The sequence below is a fragment of the Ictalurus punctatus genome, chromosome 16, assembly GCF_001660625.3.
Source record: "Ictalurus punctatus breed USDA103 chromosome 16, Coco_2.0, whole genome shotgun sequence".
NCBI lineage: Eukaryota > Metazoa > Chordata > Actinopteri > Siluriformes > Ictaluridae > Ictalurus > Ictalurus punctatus.
Genome location: NC_030431.2, coordinates 22,527,366 through 22,541,018, shown reverse-complemented (window position 1 = coordinate 22,541,018; position 13,653 = coordinate 22,527,366). Strand labels below are relative to the sequence as shown.

The window sequence follows — 13,653 nt, the reverse complement described above, 5'->3', positions numbered from 1 at the left end:
CATCACACAGTTCTGTTCAGCCATTAATGTGGGCGGCTGTGGATCAGGTGGTAGAGCGGGTTGTCCACTAATCGTAGGGTTGGCGGTTCGATTCCTGGCCCACATGACTCCACGTGCCAAAGTGTCCATGGGCAAGACACTGAACCTAAAGTTGCTCCCTTGGCAAGTTAGTGCCTTGCATGGCAGTTCTGCTACCATTGTGAGTGTTTGTGTGTTTGTGTGAATGGGTGAATGAGACACAGTGTAAAGCACTTTGGATAAAAGTGCTATATAAGTACGCCATTTACCATTTAATGTGAGGCCCTGGAGTGGTGCTGTTTCAGAGGGAATGTAGTGGTTCAGAAAATAATGAGGTAAAGACCGTTCCATACTGTTTGAATGAATGGCATCAGGAATTTGACAAAAAGTCAACAAACATGAGCTTCAGATAGATTTCAGCATCATTCACACAGAGATGAACACTGGATGTGTGTGTGTGTGTGTGTGTGTGTGTGTGTGTGTTTGACGTACCTTAAGATTAGCGCACGTGGAGAAAACGCACGCACTCTCGACCTGTTTGATGTCGTTGTTGATGATGTCGGGTTTAGTTATAATGGCAGGGTGAAGGTTGGGTTTTTCAGATGGGACGATGGAATGAGATTCGGTGAACGGAAGGAAACCAGCGTCCGCTCCGTAACCAAACGCCTGGATTGCGTTTCCTACATGCACACACAACAGAGAGACAGTACTCCACAGAGAATTTTGAACACAGAGTTTGAAAGTTGAGCCTAATGCGAGACGTGACTTTTTTTTCTCCTTCTCATTAGTGTGTTATTAGGCGAGGCTGCATGTCATGTTAAAGCCACTCACGTAGACATGCGTTCTCTCTGAAGTCACGCAGAAAAGCTTCACACTCTGTCTCCTGGTTACCGCTGCCACGGCAACTGCACCATGGCGATATGGTGATGTTGGCGTGGTTGGCATCCACATAGTTTGGGGTCACATCTGATCCTGTTGGGGTCACAATAGTTGTGCATCACTTTAGCTGCTCTTCACACACATTCTCTTTGTATAGAAAAAATGCTATTATTATTATTATTATTATTATTATTATTATTATTATTATTATTCCACAGTGCTGTTAAATGATCAATTCTGATTGGTCAGAAGGTGTTGATTAATTCTCCCTAACAGCAACTCCGGCAGTATTTCTGACTGGAATTGAAATTCCAGGTTTATATTTATGCGCTCGTTCTTATACATCATAGTTTTTATAATAACTATACAATTCACAGAAGTGGATTAGGTGAGCAGTTGATTATTTGGGGAAATTTTCTGTGAAGAGATGTTTATTTAGCATGTATGAAAGGAGTCTCCAGTGTCAGCGCTTCATAACAGTCAGAGATAGGATACGTCTACAGGAAATGACTATTTATAATGCAATTGATACAGCTATACCTGTTGCTACTACACTACTAAATAGTTTACAGTTTACAGCCCATGGTCTGTGTATATATTGTTCTGTGTATTTATTGTCCCTCACTCGTCTCACCCTGTTGTGTATTTGCACTTTATGTAGTCTGGCGTACTGTTATGCATTGCACAATGGTCTTGGAGAAACAACAGTTCCAATGTATACAAGCTATATAGAAAGAATGACAATAAAAACCCACTTGACTGGATAACAGGAACTACAGGAACGAGTTTCGTTGAATGTAACCATAAACATAACTATCTATAAACGGTTAAAAAGTATTTTGCACGGTTCTTTAAAAAAATTCAAACTTGGTGTTAGTAGATTGCTGTAGTATTAAAGGAATAAAACACTTGCGAATGTGCTGTTCTTGGAAAATAAAATCAACATCAGGGAGGTTGCCGTTACTCTTCTTTGCACTGAGTTATATCTGACCATCCTTTCATTGATTATTTTCCTAAAACAGCATGTCCCCAATTGTTTACGTTCTAGTTAAATGTCAGATAGCTTCTTAACAAACATGGCTCCGGTTTCTTTCTTTCTTTCTTTCTTTCTTTTTTTTTTTTTTTTAGTTTTCATTTGGCAAAATTTTCAGCCAGTAGAAATCTAAATGAAATCTAAAAAGGATAAACTGGTCCTTTAAGAAGTATTACATAACCCATAATCTTGTTGTACACTAATAAGACCTAGTGTCATGTGTATGTAAAGTTTTTCTTTCTTTTTCAAAACAGAATTTAGGTGAACTCCCTTTACATTTATTTAGCTTGTTTATCCCTTTAGATCTGCTCGCTTTGCGGATCTTGTGCACAGCTTTTACATTTCTGTTAATATACAGCTTAGATGTCTCTACATGGTGAGGATGTGCATCTAATCACTTACCTATAAGCCCCACGTAGGACACGAGACAGCCATGGTAGTTGTCATTAGGACAGCTCGTTATCGAGTGCGGAGTCGTCTGGCAGTTCATGTGGAAGTCTGCCAATCTGGATCTAATCCAAAAAAGAACCAGTAGACAGATAAATAAACGTCAACATATCTGAGGAACACGTTTGAGTAAATAGGAGCAGGATTAAGATAAATCCGCATTCCTCTGTGGCTCAATATAAGAATAACATCTGTCTCCAATAAATCATCATCCAATGCAATTTTGCACATCATGAATTATATTACAGAAATGTTGCCTCTCTCTATCTCTCTATCTCTCTGTTGGCACAATTATATTTTTGTCTACAACACCGATTTCAAACATTTAATCTCACACGTTCAGATCAAAAGGTTTTTAATATCATGAGAAACATTTCAGTCGAGTGTCCCCAAACTTTTGACCGGTAGTGTGTATAAACAGTATATACATATATGTGCAAATAAATTCACCCAAAACAGATGCTACACCATCGTCTCCCGAAGACGGAAGGATGCCAGCAAAATATATTATATCCCAATCCACTGCAGATAAACTTATATGGGCCAGATTTAATTCATGCAATATTTATTTATTATAGATGTCTCACATCTGTCTTCGCTGATCTTGTAGAGATGCAAAAAATCTACCAGAGACGAGGTTCTCATTTTCATTGTCACCAGACCGTTTCCTGTTTAACTGTATATGAATTTTTACTTGTCCCAGCAATATGCTTTGAATTTTTATATACGTAATCATTCTGTTCATTTACAATACGGACATTTACAGTTTTTTTTTAATAATCCCAGAATTATTATAAAAAGCAACAATGTTATAATTATATATATATATATATATATATATATATATATATATATATATATATATATATATATATATATATATATATATATATATTAAATATATTAAGGTTCCACATACTTATCAGCACTAGAGCAATTCACTGATACGATCTCTTTAAATCAGAATGCATTTAAAAATTAATTCATGAAAAGTTCATTAATGAACAAAATGCTATTATTAAATAACCTCTAGGGGCACTAATATTTTGCAGTACTTTTGCTGGGGAAGCTACATAACTTGGAAAGTATAAGCACAGGTGTGGAGGCACCCTATTGTTCTTCTTCTTGCTAGGGTGTCTATGGCAGCCCATACAGACTGATTGGGGAGGGTCTAAGGAATATTCTGACCAAATATTGGCCAAGTGCTGCCAACTCTAGCACCACCAGTGGATCAAATTTGGGACTAATTTGGAAGAATGTTTATGTCATAACTTTTGAACCATGTGTCCAAAATTTAAACGCTAGGCATCCTTTGATCGAGACAAGTTTAACGCACCATTTGACATAAGTTTCCATCTAATGACATTTTCCGCCATCTTGGAATTTGTCAAAAACTCTTTTTTTCACTATTCTTCCTACAAATTTTGTCCAATCATCACCAACTTTGGCACAAAAGCCTGACAAAACTTGGTAGGCAACTTTAGGACCATGACCTGAGGCTATGCAACAAATTTTGTGACAGCACCAACTACTGGTGTAAAGTTACAATAACACGCTAAACATGCATTTTTTGCAACTCCTCCAAATGTTGTCCAATCTTCACCAAATTTGGCTCACATCATCTTGAGACCTGGCTAAACAAAAGCTATTAAAGGAACTCTGATATTCAAAATTGTTCTCCCATAACAGACTGGCTAATGTGTGAAACTACAAATCATTCCTGAATCCCTTTGCCTATAAGTATTTCTCTGCGTTTCTGGGATTGCTTATGCAACAGTTGTAGTGCATCTGTGAATGTGCAGCTCACAGAGTCTGAGTGCTTAGCCCCTGACAATGCTGCTTGCAGCTTTAATAAGATTTATCAAATTAAAAAACTTCTTGTCTGCTTATTTTCAGATGATATAAAACAATATTGGATATTATCAGGAGCGAACTTGTTTTCTGGATGTTCCACAACATTAAATGTAACTAGAAACAGATAAAAAGTTGACGATGTATCATTGCTTAGTAAGGAAAAGAAAAATTTGTATTGAGAAACTACTGTGGTATAAGAGGGATAAAACAGTAATAAACTTCAGGGTATGACAGTAACTCCACTTCATGTGAGTTGACTATTATCCTGTAACAGCATGTCCTATTGCATTTTATTCTGTGATTTAGATTGAATCAAAAAGAAAATCAGAGCCCATATTTCAAATGCATGTTTTAACATAACCAAGACAAGAAGTGTATACAAGTATATTGTATACAAATGTACAAGTATATTGCAAACAAGATTCTGAAGCTTGTGGCCAGAAAACTGTACAGAAATCACAGAACACTCCATGGCCTATAAGTATAGTATCTCAGACCAAGACTAGCAGGTCATAAACATAACAGTAATAATAATATTTTGGAAAAATTCCCTGTTTGTTGTGTAGAGACACACTTGTATGGTGTGTGGTGTGTGAAATGTTTCTCTTCCACCTGATAAGAGAAAAGGTCATCCTTATTTCTCGGCCATACTGAGATGAAAATGCATGATGCATTTGACTTTACACTTTATATTTCTGATAAGAGTGGCACCAACATGCCATCAAAAAATCCCTCTATTACAGAACAAATGGTGGCCCTGAAAGTCGCCGCTTTCTGAAGGCTTTCTCGATTATTACTTTGTGCTTTTCATGCAGCTGATGCGTGGCAGACTGATCACAGGAATGCACTGCTAATTTCACTGAAGTGACTGGAACATATTCAAGTACTGCGCACACTCAAACCTCATCTACGGCTGAGTTTGGAGTGCTGTATTGGAGAGTCCTGTATTCGTTCCATCTTGCCTGTGTGACTGTGAATAAACATCTGAAAGTCAGAGTCTGCTACCAAGAACTTTTTATTTATTTATTTTCTCAGTCATCAAATGCTAACAAAAAGCTGTATCTGTCAGTCAAGCTAAAATGGGGTGTGGCTTCTGTATCTGTCAGTAAAACTAAGGAGGCCTGGCTTCTGTGTCTGTCAGTCCCTGTAAATAAGATGTGGCTTCTGTGTCTGTCAGTCCCAGTATTGGAGGTGTGGCTTCTGTATCTGTGAATTCCAGTAAAGGTGTGGCTTCTGTATATTTCAGTCCCAGTAAAGGAGGTGTGGCTTCTGTATCCGTTAGTCCCAGTGAAGGGGGTGTGGCTTCTGTCTGTCAGTCCCAGTAAATGAGATGTGGCTTCTGTATCTGTCAGTCTCAGTAAAGGAAGTGTGCCGTCTGTATCTGTCAGTCCCAGTAAAGGACGTGTGGCGTCTGTATCTGTCAGTCTCAGTAAAGGACGTGTGGCGTCTGTATCTGTCAGTCTCAGTAAAGGACGTGTGGCGTCTGTATCCGTCAGTCCCAGTAAATGAGATGTGGCTTCTGTATCTGTCAGTCCCACAAAAGGCAGTGTGGGCTTTAATTTAAAATGAGCAATTTTATACACAATGCTGAATCTGAATCACACTTTAATGCATCAAAACAGCTCCAAATTCTATTGTATTAAATCCTTGGATGCTTAAACTATAACGTTTGGACGTTATTGCAGCAGTGCTGCAGATCACTCAACCCCCATAATATTACACACACTGCAGATCTGGGCTTTGATTGCTGTTTTAATAACCCAAGGATGAGCATGGTGAGCGTATTAACATGCACAAACAAACAAGTAAGCCAAAACCTTCCTAATTATGTTTGATTACAAACCTGGGGACCATTAATGATTACACGATATGAACGTATGGCTTGGGGCGTTTGATTATATATTTGGCATAGTAAGTTGGAATGGGAGTAAGAATTGTAATAAGAATTGTCATGCAGGTCATTATAAAGGCCATAATGCAATATGTAAATGTCTTAATTAAGAAATGCCAAAGCAGAATGGCTGATTTACCAGAATGGTTAATTACCTGATGAGCCTGTTAACAGTAGCAAAAGAGTATGTTTTGTGTTAACCCATCATTAATAACTCCTCTTTGTCTGTCTATTTTTCAGCTAGATATCTGTATTTCCACCTGTCAATCTATCTGTCTATATATCAATGTAGTCAATCAATCATCAGGGTCAGTATTACATGTGGTGGAAACACCAGTCAGACAGATAGATAGTAAGAGAACGCACTCCGTCTCTCTTCCTCACCAATGTTAACAGTTCTGCTCATTCGACTTTCCCTCAGCGTGATTTAGCTCTCGGCATTTATCCTGTAACTAATGTGCTGGATCTGTGTTCATTTGTTTCAGGAATATACCAACAGGCTTCAGAGGAGTGAGATAACAAATGGCTTTAATAGCAGTTTTGCTCTCGGCCGTATCCTGTGCTTTGTTCCTCCTCACTTCACTGCTAAATTAATGAAGCAACGTTATGCTGTTTTTCTAATTTTTTTTTTTGCTCCTTTCCCCCCTCTACCTCTCTCAGATGTGCTCTGTGCAGGATCCTAAGCACTCAGGATGTCTGAAGGGAAGGTCAGACTGAGTTCAGAAATTCACCTGATCCTGTTGATCCTCTGCTTATTTATTACGCTTTATTTGTGGGTCCTAGTACGTCTGAAAAAAGTGCCTTACTGAACGTTTTAAATTTAGTCTAGATCTATCTATCTATCTATCTATCTATCGATCTATCTATCTATCTATCTATCTATCTATCTATCTATCTATCTATCTATCTATCGATCTATCTATCTATCTATCTATCTATCTATTCTTCCGCATACAGTCTATCATTTTAGTCTTTTTAACTGTCTAACCTTTTAGCTTTTTGACTGCCTACCTAGGTAATATAAGCTAATTATTACATAAGGGGGCATGCTGGAATAGGAAACTAATCAATGACTGGGTGGTGTGATGCACCCCAACACAAAGGGTGACATTACTGATGTTACTGCTGAGTTACCAGCCTGAAGTTGATTGTTTTCCTATAACAGCACACCCTGACGTGTTAAATTCCTCTTATACCACAGCAATTTGCCAAAGCTAGAAATGGTTCATTTATTAGACAACAACATGTGCTTTCATATAAGTATCCATTTATGGTAATGTTTAATGTTGTGGAACGTCCACGAAAAAAGTTAGTTCCTGTTATCGCTTACATTGTAGCAGCTATAAACGAGCAGCCTCTCTTTCTGTTTGTAAGACCAAAAAGAAAGTGCAAAGTCCTCATCCTGAAAACTCTGACAAATACAAAGCACTGACACTCCAGACACCTTCCATAATGCTACATAAACAGCCATCAACCACATACAGTACAGTGCTGTGAAAAAGTATTTGTATCCTGATTTCTTTCTTTCTTTCTTTCTTTATTGATTTTATTTAAGCAAAAAAAATGTTATCCAACACCTATCACCAACGTGAAAAAAACCCCCAACTAATTGCTCCCATTAAACTTAAAATCTAGTTGTGCCACCCTTAACTGCAACCAAACGTTTTTCACTTACTTCTAGGATTATGATTTACTCCTATGCTTTGGATCATTGTCTTGCTGCATAATCCAGTTGCGCTTGAGTTTCAATTTACAGACCAGATATTCTCCTTTAGGATTTTCTGGTAGAGAGCAAAATTCATGTTTCACTCAATTACTGCACGTTGCCCAGGCCCTGAAGCAGCAAAGCATCCCCACACCATCACACTTCCTCCACCATGCTTGCTCGTAGGTATGATGATCTTTTTGTGGAATTCTGTGTTTGGGTTATGCCAGATGTAACGGGACTGCTGTCTTCCAAACAATTCCACTTTCAACTCATCACTCCACAGAACATTCTCCTAAAAGGTTTGAGGATCATTAAGGGGTTTTTTTTGCAAAATTTAGACGAGCCTTAATGTTCTTCTGGGTTAGCAGAAAAGGAAATCAGCATCTCCATAAAGCTTGTCAGCAGATGGAAGCATGAAGTTCTCTAAAATCTCCTGGTAGACGCTGCATCGACTCTCGACTTGGACCAACAAAAGCAGATGACATGGCACCTCAAATCATCACTGACAGTGAAAACTTCACACTGGACTTCAAGCAACTTGGATTCTGTTCCTCTCCACTCTTCCTCCAGACTCTGGCACCTTGATTTCCAAATGAAATGCCACATTGACTTCCATCTTCCCTGTGATTGTGGTTGTGTGTACTGAACCTGACTGAGAGACTAAAGCCTCAGGAAACCTTTGCAGGTGTTTTGATTTAATTAGCTGATTAGAGATCTTCTCAGGTCCACATGTCTGTATTATAAATTCTTTATTCTAATATTTTGAGATACTGGATTTTTGATTTCCGTGAGCTGTAAGCCGTAATCAAGAGTAAAACAAAAAAAAGGGTTGAAATATTTCACTTTATGTGTAATGAATCTAGAATATATGAAAAGTTCGACTTTTTTAATTTAATTACGGAAAAAACCCCAAACTTTTCCACGATACTCTAATTTTTTGAGATGCACCTGTATATAAGCAGAGAGATAATAATTAAGGAAATGACCCTTAAAGGAAGTACAGGATGAATCCTAAAGTTCAACACGAAAGCACTGAACAAATGTCCTGATTATATTCAGCAGTCCGCTTGCTGTGTTTCTAACACACCTAAATCTAATACCTTATAAAGACTCCACTGTTCTTCACCATTGTAATTCCAGTATCATTTTTTTATTGTCTGAAAGCAGCAGAGATGATAAAACACAGTATAATACTGCAGGAGTCGATATCAGGTGTTAGGCAATGTGTCACGACGGATTCATCACAGTTTTAAGTAAAGCTTTTTAAAAAAAATATTGAACAACTGTGCAGAATTCTTTTTTTGTGTGTGTCTGGTCTCAGATTTTTGGATGTGACTGTATTGCTCTCATCCGTCAGCAGGGTTTCGGCCCACTTTATTTTCCTAATTGGAGTGCGGTAGCTTTGGGTATTGGAGCAGATGGTGCCCATCGTGTCCTGGCATGGTATCAGCGGACATGTCCTCACACAATAGAGAGTTACATTCTAGGGGGAAAAAAGTAAACCAGGGCCAAAAATTTGAAGCACTTTGAAGATGAAACATAGCTAGTGTTTCTAAATACACTATCAACTTTTAAAAAAAAGAAAAAAAAGAAGGTGTTTAGCTTGTAACTCCAGCACACACAGACACACACACAAAACATGGCAGCGTTACATTTGATAACTAGTTTGTGCTTCAATTTAATATAAAAGAGCTATTTATTGCAAAATAAATAAAGAATAAAACACTTGGTGGTATACTGTTACATGACAATAATCAATGACTGGGTGGTGTGATGTGGCCTGACATGAAGCCGAGTTACTGTTACCACCCCATAGTTCATTATTTTACTCTAACTGCATGTCTTAAAGTAATTCCCTTTAACTCCTCTTATACAATAGAAATTTGCCAACAATTATCATTTTTATTCATTAATGTATGACACATTGTGTTTTTTTAAATCCATTTATAGTTGCATTTAGTATTGTGGAATGTCCAGGAAACAAGTTAGTTCCAGTTATAACTTGCATTATATCAGCTATAAACAGGCATAACCTCAACAACCTCTTATATTTCTGTCGATAATACAAAAAAAAAAAAAAAAAACAACAAGAAAATACCCAGCTTTTCAATATGAGACGATAGATCAGAATTTCAGCTTTAATTTCCTGATATTTACAGCTAGATGTGTTTCACCTTAATACATGGCACCTTTTGGTTGTACATACCTGTTTTTCAAGTAATCAAAACTATCGGAACATGTGACTGACTGGTGTTTCTTGTTGCCTAGGCCTGCCCTGGCAGTTTAAACAATTAATAGCACTGAATGTCTACTCTTGGTTTGAGCCCTGGGTTTCACCTGTGAACACTTATAGCTATCAACATCCAGTGTTTGAAGAAGACTTCAAGAGAAATGCAGAGGCCATACCACAAGATACAAACCACTCATCAGTAAGAATTGGAAAGTCAGATTGGAATTCGCAAATAAATTCAGAGATGAGCCACACAAGTTCTGAAACCATGATTATGCTCTACCAAAGTGATGGAAAGGCCAAAGTGTGGAGAAAGAACAGATCTGCTCATGATCCAAAACATAGAAGCTCATCAGTTAAGCATGGTGGAGGTAGCGTCATGGCTTGGGCTTGCATGCCTGCTTCTGGAACAGGATCACTAATCTTTATTGATGATGTAACTCATGATGGTAGCAGCAGAATGAATTCAGAAGTTTGCAGAAATCTGTCTACCAGTTTACAGGGAAATGCATCCCAATCTAATTGGGAGGAACTTCATCATGCACCAAGACAATGACCCAAAACACACTGCCAACACAACAAAGGACTTTATCAGGGGGAAAAAGGGAAGATTTTAGACTGGCCAAGTCAATCACCAGACCTTAATCCAAGTTGAGGAGACTGAAGGGAGAAACCCTCCCGAAACAAACAACAACTGAAAGAGGCTACAGTAAAAGCCTGGACAAGCAACACAACAGAAGAACGCAAGAAGAATGCAGTTTGGTGATGTCAGTGGGTCGCACGCTGGATGCAGTTATTGCAAGCAAGGGATATGCAACCAAATATTATGCATTATTCACTTTCATTTACTTTAAGACTATCTGTTCCCATACTTTTGCTCACCTACAAATTGGATAAGCTGCCACCAAAGGTACTATGTTCTAAGTTTTTTTTTTTTTTTTTTTTTAACACATCTAGATGTGAATATTGTGCCTCATGAGATGGACCAAAAACTGTCCAATTGTTCTTAGTTGTGTTAGCACAGTGGTTAGCAGAGGGAGAGCTCACTGGGCCTAGGTTTTCACAAAAATGTATCCTGAAAAAGAAAAGGGCAACTGAACAGCTTTAATATTTGTAGCCAATCCATACTGAGTGTGTCTTGATTATACAATGCAAAAAACCACACTTAGTTTGTCATAATTGGTGCAATTTTCTGCAAGCGTGTTTTCATAAAAACACACTAGACTTCTTTTGATTACTAAATAATAATGCAAGATTTTTACAAGGAATTTACAAGTATTATTTTAAGACTCCTAGCTTCTTCCTTCATTTTGTGGTCCCCATGGTGGCAAGTACCAAGTGCACATGTTTGTCTTTGTTTCTGTTTCGGTCCTGTCTCTGGCCCCTGTCTTGTCATTGGAGTATTACCTAAGTAGTGCGCTTGTTGTTTTATACCTTGTTGTGTCTGTGAAACTTTGCGAAGTCTTATCATGCTTTGTTTAGTTAAGCCTTTCTTTCTGATCTCTGCCTGTTTATTTGATTTATGCTTATAGCTTGTCCTATGTTGAGACTGTCTCCCTGTGTTTTGACTCCAGGTTGTACCTCTTAATAAATCTAACCCCGAGTAAACCAGATCTCACTGCATGTCACAACTGTCTTGAAAATTGAATACTTGAAACCATGGACTCCTTCCTATACTGAACTGCACTTCTTTTTGTTATTCATGAATTATATTTAACAATAAATTGTTAAATATAAATATAAAAAAAGATACTGATTATTTTTCTGTAGAGGTATTATTATAATTTTTTTTTTTTAGCTCCCGTAGAACATCTAACATCAACGCGTGTGCGCGCTTCTTTTAATTCCCTGACATGGTTCACCAAAGCAACAGGATTAAGCAGCAAAGATCTGCAGGTTCTAAAATCTTTGCTGTTTTTTCCACCACACTCTTTTATAATCCCTCAGATTTGATGAGAATGCGATATGACAGCGGCTTATCTGACAAAAAAACCTGAGGTTTCTCAGCCACGCTTCGACCTGCAGCTTTTTAACCCGGAGTCCAGTTCAGAGGAATGTCACGCCTCATAGATCTCACTACACCCTGATGCCACAACGTTAAGACACAAATGTACTGAATTTAAAAGAGGGAAAGAATCACATCACCTCAAATGAATCAAAGCTTTAAAATGGTCTCCCTCGAGGCTTAATAAAACTATGTCTTTTTTCTAGCTTGATCAAAAATGCTGCGCTATTAATGTCAAAGGCGTGGATAAAAAGTGTGCTTAGGTATGACATCCAAAAATGCAGCATGAGAAATCAATGCCTGCTGCTTCAAATGGTGTGTCCTAAAAAACCCCCAAAAAACTTTGTCTGATGTGTTCAGGCATTACATTCAAAATGCAGTTTTTCCTCTGTATGTGCAATTTGCTGAGATTGTTTTTTCTGCTTTAAATCCCTCATAGAAACAACCTTAAAAAATTTAATAGGCATTTCTATGCCAGAATATTACACAAGCTACACAGCTATTTTGCTTTTGTGTGTAATTTTCTTGTCTTTCAGATCAAAAGTATAATGAATTCCTAGTATAACTGTCCAACCTGATATCAGTGCAAGAGTAGAGAAAATTGCGTGAATAAATGTCTACCTTACAGACTTCTTATTTTCATTCCTGAGTTTCTTATTCTCTTCTTTAAGGTGTCTGACTACCTACAGTAGTTTTCTACTTTCTTCTTCTCTTTGTTTATCTCTTGGTACTAGTTAACTGATAATTTAACTGACCCAAGATTCATTGTTGATTGGTTGCCTTGTTTCCTATGCTCATTGTTTCCTATTTTTGTTTCCTAGTTCTCTACTTAATTACACTAATTACCTTATTTGTAAGGGTTTTGCAGAGAGGGGTACTTGCTTTCACACGCTGTTAATCAGTTCGGAGCAAAATGGATACGTTTGGCATATAATGTGTTCGATTCGAGGTCGTAACTTGTAATTCCCAAACATCAACCAGGTAAAGCCAAAGAAAGCACACCTCAACTCGTCAACTTGCGGTAGTCTATTCAACTAGGAGTTCCTTCCTCGTTCACTGTGTGATCAGAAGTAAACAAAGTAGCACTTCTAACCTTTAAATGAGTTATGCTATAGTATATACAACTATTTGCTTTAGATAAATCAACACATCTATAACATTAACTATACAGATCACTGATTACTGGCTCATCAAAATTAACTGGCTAGCTTGTTGCTAACAACAACAACAAAAAAAACCCCCACAGCATTCCAACCTTCATGTTACCCCTTACGAGGTATACTATATGATCAAAAGTATGTGGACACCTCACCTAACCATCACACTCATATGTGCTTGTTGAACATTCCAGATTTTGTTCCCCTTTGCTGTTATGATTACCTCTACTCTTCTGGGAAGGCTTATCACTAGATTTTCAGGCGTGGCTGTGTGGATTTCTGATCATTCAGCCACAAGAGCATTAATGAGGTCAGGAATTGATGATGGGTGAGGAGGCCTGGGGTGCAGTCAGTGTTCTAGTTCATCGGAAAGGTGTTCAGTTGGGTTGAGGTCAGGGCTCTGTGCAGGACACCTGAGTTCTTCCACTCCA

The 13,653-nt window shown here is 37.9% G+C and overlaps 1 protein-coding gene across 2 annotated transcripts in view; it reads right to left on the bottom strand.

The window, feature by feature from the left end:
- gfra2b (GDNF family receptor alpha 2b) overlaps positions 1-13,653 on the bottom strand; it is a 93,071-nt gene that overhangs the window by 15,811 nt on the left and 63,607 nt on the right. For both annotated transcript variants that reach the window (XM_017488386.3, XM_017488387.3), the window contains exons 5-7: positions 2,333-2,442; positions 850-990; positions 511-698 (exon numbers count right to left, since the gene is read on the bottom strand). In XM_017488386.3, the coding sequence (XP_017343875.1) occupies positions 511-698; positions 850-990; positions 2,333-2,442 (439 nt within the window). The remainder of the gene's footprint in view (positions 1-510; positions 699-849; positions 991-2,332; positions 2,443-13,653) is intronic.